The sequence below is a fragment of the Monodon monoceros genome, unplaced genomic scaffold (assembly GCF_005190385.1).
Source record: "Monodon monoceros isolate NGI ecotype Baffin Bay Population unplaced genomic scaffold, NGI_Narwhal_1 Super_Scaffold_18, whole genome shotgun sequence".
Classification (NCBI taxonomy): Eukaryota; Metazoa; Chordata; class Mammalia; order Artiodactyla; family Monodontidae; genus Monodon; species Monodon monoceros.
In genome coordinates, this window is record NW_021703774.1 from 67,887,249 (window position 1) to 67,896,475 (window position 9,227).

Consider the following 9,227-nt stretch of genomic DNA (forward strand, 5'->3'; position numbering starts at 1 on the left):
GTCAGTGGTTTGTGACCACCTAGAGGGGTGGGATAGGGAGGGTGGGAGGGAGGGTGACGCAGGAGGGAAGAGATATGAGAACATGTGTATATGTATAACTGATTCACTTTGTTATAAAGCAGAAACTAACACACCATTGTAAAGCAATTATACTCCAATAAAGATGTTTAAAAAAAATCTTAATCCCAGGCCTGAACTTTGGATCATTCCCCTTCAGTGTAAAACAGAGGTGGTGTCAGACATGAAGGAATGGAATGGAGAAAGAGACTGGACTTGAGAAGGTTTGCTTAGGTTGTCTGCCCAGCTCACCCCTCCAGCCACAAATTTATGGTGGAAGGAAGGAGTGCCAGCTCTCAGGGTCTTCTCTCATTGTGTCAAGATCCAGCCTTCAAAGTGGGATCTGTGAAACTCTAATTCAAAAAGATACATGCACCCCAAAGTTCATAGCAGCACTGTTTACAATAGCCAAGACACGGAAGCAACCTAAATGTCCATTGACAGATGAATGGATAAAGAAGATGTTGTATATACAATACAAAATATACAATGGAATACTACTACTCAGCCATAAAAAAGAGTGAAATAATGTCATTTGCAGCAGCATGGATGGACCCAGAGATTATCATACTAAGTGAAGTAAGTCAGAGAGAGACAAATATCATATGATATCACATATGTGGAATCTAAAATATGATACAAATGGACTTATTTACAAAATAGAAACAGACCCACAGACATAGAAAACAAATTTATGGTTACCAAAGGGGAAAGGGGGAGAAGGATAAATTAGGAGTTTGGGATTAGCAGATACAAACTATTATATATAAAATAGATAAACAACAAGGTCCTACTGTATAGCATAGGGGACTATATTCAATATATTGTAATAACCTATAATGAAAAAGAATATGAAAAAGAACATATATGTTACATATATTCAGTTATATATGTATAAGTGAATCACTCTGCTGAAAACCAGAATGTAACAGAAAATAGTACATCAACTATACTTCAACTTTAAAAACATGTAAAGTGGGATCCATAAGGAGGTGGAGAGGAAGCATTTAGAATTTTCATATTATATTAAACATTGTCTCATCTTACCTCATCAAAACATTTTCTGTTTTTTTTAAAAATTTATTTAATTTTTTGGGCTGCATTGGGTCTTCGTTGCTGCGTGTGGTTTCCTCTAGTTGCAGTGAGCGGGACTACTCTTTGTTGTGGCGCGTGGGCTTCTCATTGCAGTGACTTCTCTTGTTGTGGAACTCGGACTCTAGGCATGTGAGCTTCAGTAGTTGTGGCATGTAAGCTCAGCAGTTGTGGCTTGGGGGCTCTAGAGCACAGGCTCAGTAGTTGTGGCACATGGGCTTAGTTGCTCTGTGGCATGTGGGATCTTCCTGGCCCAGGGCTCGAATCCGTATCCCCTGCATTGGCAGGCGGATTCTTAACAACTGCACCACCAGGGAAGCCCCAAAATGTTCTGTTTTTGTGTGTGTTTTACAACATTCACCATCAATATAGTGATCTATATCTATGTAATATATTTAAAGTACATGCTGCAAAATTTTTTCTTGATAGAGCAAATTGATCAAATAAGTTCAGAGACAACTACGCTATACCTTTTAGCCACTTTGAAAGTTCCACCATTAGACTAGGAGGTTGGGGTGGAGGGCGAGGGGGGCATAAATGCTGATAAAGAAAAAGAAGTCCTAAGCCCTCCTGGAGGCCAAAAGTTTTCTTCCTCCACATTGAGACTGGGTAAGTTTTCCAGTAAAGATTATAGAGATGAAATCTATTTGATTAAAGAAATATTTGAGAAATAAGATTTATGTGACCAACTTGGTAATAATGACAGGGCAAGGGAGAATAAGAAATGATGACTCCAGGTTACACTGAGCCTGGAACAAGGATTGGACCATCAGTGGCCTTTAACTTTGACATATTACTTACAGACCCTTTCCTTAGAGGAAGGTACAATTGTACATATGCACACATTTTACCATGATTTCAGGGAGTTCACTGGATCCTATGAGGCTGATTCAGAGACCTTCTAATGTGTTAAGAACACTCTTGCTTAAAATTATGTCAGATATAATGTAATTTATATCATCAGACATAAAAGTACTAGTGTTATAAGTATCACTTCCCCTCCCTATAATATAATGAATACTTTCTCAAAGGAATGATTCAGGAAGAAAATGTAACTTTCCAGTCTAATATAAAACAAAGCTTTCCTCTTTATTTCATTACATTAGAATTCTAATTAAAAAAAAAGAAAGAAAGGAAAACAAGTTAGGCACAGATAGTTTGTAATCCAAATAAAAGATTGAGGGAAGTTCTTGTTTGACTCAGAGCATCTCCCTTGCCCACTGGTTTTCTCTCTGTTATAAATATTTTTCCATCACTGCCTCCAGTGCTTCTGGTGGAGGCCGTTGAGCTCCTGTGGCCAGAACCAGGAGAACGTTTTCCCAACAGTACATTGCATTGTTTGCTTTTCCTTCACAGTTAACTTCTTTCCTGTCCCAGGGCTTAAGAGTAAAGGGAAAAGAATTCATTGCCTTGGAGGGTTAGGGTAGGGTCTTTCACCCATCAAACAAGCAGGTAACAAAGATGAATGTGACACTGGAGTATTCCTACCCCGGCTGGAACTAAGGTGAGACACTGGCCTCCTGCTCTCTTTACCCCAGTCCAGGCCCTGATCCCTGGGAGGCTGAGAGAGGCGGTACCTTCCTTGCATGGAAGAATAAGTATGATTCCCAGAGACTGAAAAGAATGAAAAAGCAAGTAACTCACCTGACTGCACCCTGAGAGGAGCTGTGAGAGAATAGAGTCAGAGAGTTACCACAGGACCAGGATAAAGATCTTTTTTAAAAAAGTTATAGCCCTCTAAGAACCTTCCCAACAACTCTCTTTTTCCCTTTCTTTCTATCCCTTCTTCCCTCTACCCTCATCCTCCCTTCCCTTCTATCCTCCCTCCCTCAGTTCCTCTATTTATTTTCCCTCCTATTTTTCCCCTCCATCTTTCCTTCTTCCCTGACTCACAAGCAACACTCTCGTAGAATCAAATACTTGTTTTGTAAGACCCACAGTTTATAAACACAGTCCATCTCATTTACCAGAAGTTGGTTATTTTGTAGGTAAAATCTCAGAAGTTTTGTGATTTATTTTCTCCTCTTCCACCTTCTCTTTTTAAGACTTTTTTTTTTTTTTGAGACATTTTGCCTGCCTGGTGGCAACACACAAGCCAGGAAGGACCAGGAAGGAAATGGAGGTGTCCTCTCACATCTAGTTGACACTGTTTCTCCCTTTTTCCCTGTTTAGATCTAGTACTGTATTTGCATCCATATACAAGAGTCATATTAATCAGCAAAAACCACAATCTCATCTCATCATCTTTGAAGCCTCTCCAAAATTTAAGTCTAGGAGAGTTAGAGCTTAGCCGAAAATGTGGTAGCTTGAAGTGGAAGTGGGGTTGGGGGCAGAGTACGATTTAAATGGGTTAGAAATAGAATTTACCCTAACAGAAAATTCCTTTGATGTCCTTTTAAGAAGTTTTCCAATTTTCCTAGAGATCAAAGTAAAAATGGTTATTAAACAAAGGGAGAAGGCATCAGTATTTGGAAAAGAAACTCACAGTACTTGGTTTTTCCTGAGAACCCTGCTCTGCTCAGTACCCATCTGCATATTACCTATTGGTCCTGAGTTAGAAGCTGAAGCCCATTCCTACTCATCCCAGCAGAAGAAGAAGAGGTTCTGGGATGCCCAGGCACAGGGGGTTCTGCCCTGGCTGCCCCCAAATCCTGCTCCAGCATCCTACCCACCAAGGACCAGAAGCAATGGCCACAGCAACATAAGGTCGGAAGCGAGAAGTTCTCCCAGTGACAGGTGCAGCTCAGGTCCTAGAGCAGAATCCACAGTCTATCCCCATGGACTGTGAAGCCAGGATTGGGCACTGTGGTTCAGCAGGGATTTTATAGAAACAGAAAAAAAGGAAGTAGGAAAGCTCTCTGTTTGACAATCAGCATTGTCCCCACCCCCAGCCCCGCATATGCTGAGAAAATAAATGTTCTTCTTTACACAGTTTCTCAGATATGTGTGTATTGATTAGAAATTCTCCTTAAAATGTAAGATGTCTTCACCTTATAGCTAAAGTCCCTCTAGGGAAGCTTTCTAACTTGTTTTGACTTTGCTGATTTAGTTCCGTACCTGCTAAAATTCAAATTACCTGCATGGTCTCTTTCAAAGGGAAATCCCCTTTACCACTCAGAATGCATGGTCGTTATGCAGTTCCTAATATTGTGACACCACGCTAACACCGCATGGATGCTGCCCTTTGGAGATCTGCCCAGACCACATGAAGAAATAAATAAGCATTTGTTAAAAATAATGGTGGATTAGGATGATATTAGTTGGTATTATGTAGTCCGGGGACTCAGGAAGATACAGATTCTACCCAACCCAAGTCATCCCTGCCCATGACATGTTCCAGACTGGTACAAGCAGAATGGAAGAAGTAATACACTCTATGGTATTAACCTTGAGGCATTAGCCCCAAATTACTTTACAGTGGTCTGAAGAGCTTTAACACACACAGGGCAGGTCACATCTGTCTCCTCACACTTCAAATTTCAAGAATAAATTTTGAAAGAGAGCTCTTATATCAGACTGGAAATAGAATCAGTCTAGTGTTTAAAAGAAGCGACTTTAATGAAAGGACTGACTCACAGAGATGGGGACAGGGTTGAAACAACAAACTAAACATGATGGGTCACCCCGAGGCCAGTCACAGTGGGACACTGTTTCAGCTGAAGAAGCAGTGTGAAGAAGCAAGGGGAGGAAGGACTGTTACAAGAGCCTAGTGAGAACTGGAGTCACCAAGGAGGGGCCGCCAGGCGGAGCTGTGACTGTGGAAGGATGAAGCTACTGCTGGAGATGAGACGCTGAAACTGAGAGGGAGGGGGAAAATGCCCCGGCCTCTCCTTGCTGCCTGGTCTCCCCTTAGCACCTCCTACTGATGGAGTCCTACTGTACACCAGAGAGGCTGGCTGATGCAGTCTGCAGGAGTCAGCATCCCAGGGCACTGAGCAGCAGAGAAGGGCAGTGCATGGGTCTGGGGGTGGGGTGGGGTTAGAGTGGCTCAAATTGAGAGTAACTAGTGTAGACCTAAATGGGGGGAAAAAGGTTATACCAGCATTAGAAGCTCCTTCCCAGCAAAAACCTTTCTTTGTCCATGTTCCCCACCTGATACTGTCAATGTGTGGGTTGTTGAGATGAGACCAAGAAGATATTTGGGTGAGGCACAACTGAGCACCTTGATGATCCTCAGTCAGCCACATTAAGGAGGAATATTTTTTTTGTTTGTTTTGTTTTGTTTTTTTTGCGGTACGCGGGCGTCTCACTGCTGTGGCCTCTCCCGTTGCGGAGCACAGGCTCTGGACGCGCAGGCTCAGCGGCCATGGCTCACGGGCCCAGCCTCTCCGCGGCATGTGGGATCTTCCTGGATCAGGGCACGAACCCGTGTCCCCTGCATTGGCAGGCGGACTCTCAACCACTGCGCCACCAGGGAAGCCCTACTTGTGTTTTTATATGATTTAAAGACGATAACATTAGCAGATTCAGCTCTGAACATACAACACTTTTTGGATCATGGCACCAGGTTTCTTCTTGTGAGGCAATAATAACGTTCAAGGCTATTTTATTTTGGAGAGCAACTTTTCTCCTCCATTGAGAGCATTTCAGTGTTTGGTAAGGACAGGCTTTGCTGGCTGTCATTTAAGGCTTGCTGGGTCAACTTTGTAAGGGCTTCTATATATGCTGTAATGTCTTCCAGGCCAATGGAGGGAACAAAGACAACAGCCAAACTGACCGTACTAATGGAAAACAGAACATGCCCACTCGACCTCGAGGAGAATGAGGTTGGCAGCTTTAGGAATTTGACTCGGGTGTGCCCTGTGTGAGGCAGCACGGTCAGGCATGAGGACATGGTCTGGGGGTAGGGTATGCCAGACCAGAACCCTTACCTTTTCTCCTCTTTTAATGGTGTGTATCCCATTCCAGTTGCAGTGCGTTTCAGCAAGTCCAGTTTGTAGCAGGGCAGTTGGACCCCAATGGAGATCTAGTAGTTCTCCCTCACCCAGGGGTGTGAAGTATCTCACCCATCCTGGTGGGACTGAGACAGGAAGACAAGAATGCAGCCATTTTTGAAAAGGACCAGGGAACGGCCTTGAGCAAAACAGGCCTTGCCAGCTAAGGAACAAAGGCCCTGGGGGCCAGAGTTCCAGAGATAAAAAACTAGGAATAAAAAGTTAGCTTTATCTCTGTTACACTAATGAGTATACCTGGTTGCCACAAGACAAAAACCTCAACTATACATTTTAAACTTACCTCTTCCTGTGCTTTCTTGCAGAAAAGTCTCATGCATTTCTTTCCCCTCACAGAAGCACTCCCTATTCCTGATAGCCACCCTTTGATCACCTGCTGCAGATCAAAGAAGTCTGATGATTTCTGGAAATGAGACAAAACCTCACTTTTGTTATAAAAGCAACTCGGCCCTTCTACTGGGGGAGCTGGCACTGTTTTTCTGCCTTCGCCCTTCCGCGCAAGTTATCTCTTTAAATAAAAAGCTTTGCTTGCCTAAGAATCTTGTGGAGGCCATATTCAATTCTATGATATTGCTGTCTAAGAATCTGGAAAGGGCCCGATGACAGGATGTCCCACTGAAAATTTCAGTAGACAATTCCTTAACTAGGCGCGATGGGGCTTCTCAGCAGCATAGCTCATTGATCCAATGGCTGTTTCTTGTGATTCCCATACCTTTACGATATTTAGTGCCTCAGCAGTGGTCCCCGATCTGGCATATAGGGCAACAGGCCCTGCTGGTTAATCATTCAAATCTATGAAAGCCTGGGACATGACTTTGGTCCACCCAGCCAAGGTGGGTTTACCTGTTAGTAATTTACTCTGCTGTTTTCTGTTTGTTTGTTTGTTTTTTTGCGGTACGCGGGCCTCTCACTGTTGTGGCCTCTCCTGTTGCGGAGCACAGGCTCCGGACGCGCAGGCTCAGCGGCCATGGCTCACGGGCCCAGCCGCTCCGCAGCATGTGGGATCTTCCCGGACCGGGGCACGAACCTGTGTCCCCTGCATCGGCAGGCGGACTCTCAACCGCTGTGCCACCAGGGAAGCCCTGCTGTTTTAATATTCTATTTTTCTTCTTTATTAACCTGCTGCTTGCAGGTTATAGGGGAGATGGAGCCTCCATTTAAGGTCTTGTTTTTCCCAGTCTTGCATATCATGACTTTTGAAATGTGACCCTTAAATAATGTCTATTTGATGAGGGTACCTTTACATGGTTCTCAGCTTCTTTAAACCCCTAATGGTGGTAGCCTGATTTGCTTGGCAACAGGAAAGAGCTTGAGTTAAGCCAGACACAGTATACACACTCACCAAGGCAGATTTAGAAGCCTCACTCAGAGGGAGGGGGTAATATAAGCAATCTGTCAATCCCTCACCAATTGGGAACTCTGCTGGATGGTTCCAGACTACTTTGGCAGTTGCCTTGGATGTTGTTTAGAGTACACAAAACATGCTGTTACTGTATTAATCAAGTCACTATATTTTAAAGGCAACCTGGCATCCTCGACACTATGCCATCTTATCCAGGTGTTGCGGTGGCCACTCTTTTTGTGCACTCAATCTGCTGTATCTACTGAAGGGTCAGTTTGTAGGGCTTGTACCTAAGCTAGGGCAACAGCTTCCTGATTGCCAAGAGATGTCAGTGTCTGATGAGCTGGAACATGGAAGACAGTGAGGATGGCCTCAGGCTCTTGCAGGTGAACCCAAATGTTTTTCCACATACCCTGACCCCCAAGGGCTTATTTATGATCGTCTACCCCTCGGCTCCCCATTGTTCAAGCCATAGGGTTAACCCCATTAGAAAAGCCCAACAGTCAGTACAAGGGGTTAATGGCCCGAGTTCCGCCAGCCAAACTGCTTGAGGCTAACCCACTGGCTGCTGTGTTTGCAGGCATCTGAATACCAGACATAGAGGGAACGTTTTTCATTCACTTTTTATAGGCTTCAGGGGGCTACCACAGGAATAGAGGGGTGGTATTTGGAGAATCTACATACTCTACAAGGCCTAGTAGTGCCCACATTTTTAGAGACAGTGGGCTGGCAGATAGGGTGCTCCTTTGCTGCAAATAGGCTGCAGCTAAGTTAGAGTGGGGGTTTGAGCCATGGCAGAGGTGGGTTGATGGAACATATTTTTAATCCACCCCCTGATAGGAAGGGAAGTTCTTACCATGATGTGTTGTTCCTTTGTGAGATGCCGTACCTTGAGGAATGCTGTGTACACTGCTAGGGGCTGTTGCTCTGTGGGAGTCTATCAGGTTTCTGCCCCCTTCCAGAATCCTAACTATACTCTCTCCTTCTTTTGTCTCTGCCACAGTGCCTAACTCACACCTTCCAGAATCACCGATACATCTAAATCAAATGGTAGCCCTGCTTGGGTGATGCCCAGAGCTTTAATTTGTTTCATTAGTATTTTTGCCTTCTCAAAGGTGGCTTGCTGCTCTGATCCTCAGCCCCCCATATGCCTTCCTTTTACTAGGAAGTATAAGGGACAGAGGCACTGTGCCAGGTGGAATAAAACTCTTCCCAAACCCCCAAATCCCTGCAAAGCTTTTCATCTCATTTACATTCTTAGGAGTTTGATAGGCTTGCATCTTATCAATTACAGCTTCTGGGACAGCGCACATCTTACCTGACCAGACAACTTCCAAAACTTCATGGTAGTGCCTAGGCGTTGAATTTTCGCAGGTTCACTGCTTATCCTCTGTCTTGCAGATGTTTCAGCAAAGCCTACAGAGTGTCCTGCAGCAGAGGCAAGTCTTCATGTGAACATTATATTATTAATGTATTGGGCCCATTTTACTGGTGTGAGGAAAAAAGGAAGGACAGATCTTGAATTATCATCCCGTGACATATTGTGGAACTGTGCAGGTAACCTTGAGGAAGTTCTTGAAAGGTCCATGTGAAAGCAAAATGATCTTAGTTATCAGAAACCTTATTTGTAAGATATCTTTCTCATGAGTCTCTTGAAGATGAAGGACTTTTGTAAGAACATTTATGTTAATAACATATATTTATATAAAATAAACCTAAAGAAAGTTTAGCATCAATTTTTATTTGACCAATAATATAAGAAAATTTTGTCCTTTTAGTAGATG

At 43.7% G+C, this 9,227-nt stretch overlaps 1 protein-coding gene across 1 annotated transcript in view; it reads right to left on the minus strand.

The window, feature by feature from the left end:
- Positions 1-8,788, minus strand: part of LOC114897879 (Fc receptor-like protein 2) — a 16,508-nt gene extending 7,720 nt beyond the window's left edge. The window contains 2 exon segments of the mRNA XM_029226938.1: positions 6,385-6,504; positions 8,762-8,788. Coding sequence (XP_029082771.1) covers positions 6,385-6,504; positions 8,762-8,788 — 147 coding nt within the window.
- Positions 8,789-9,227: the final 439 nt, after the last annotated feature.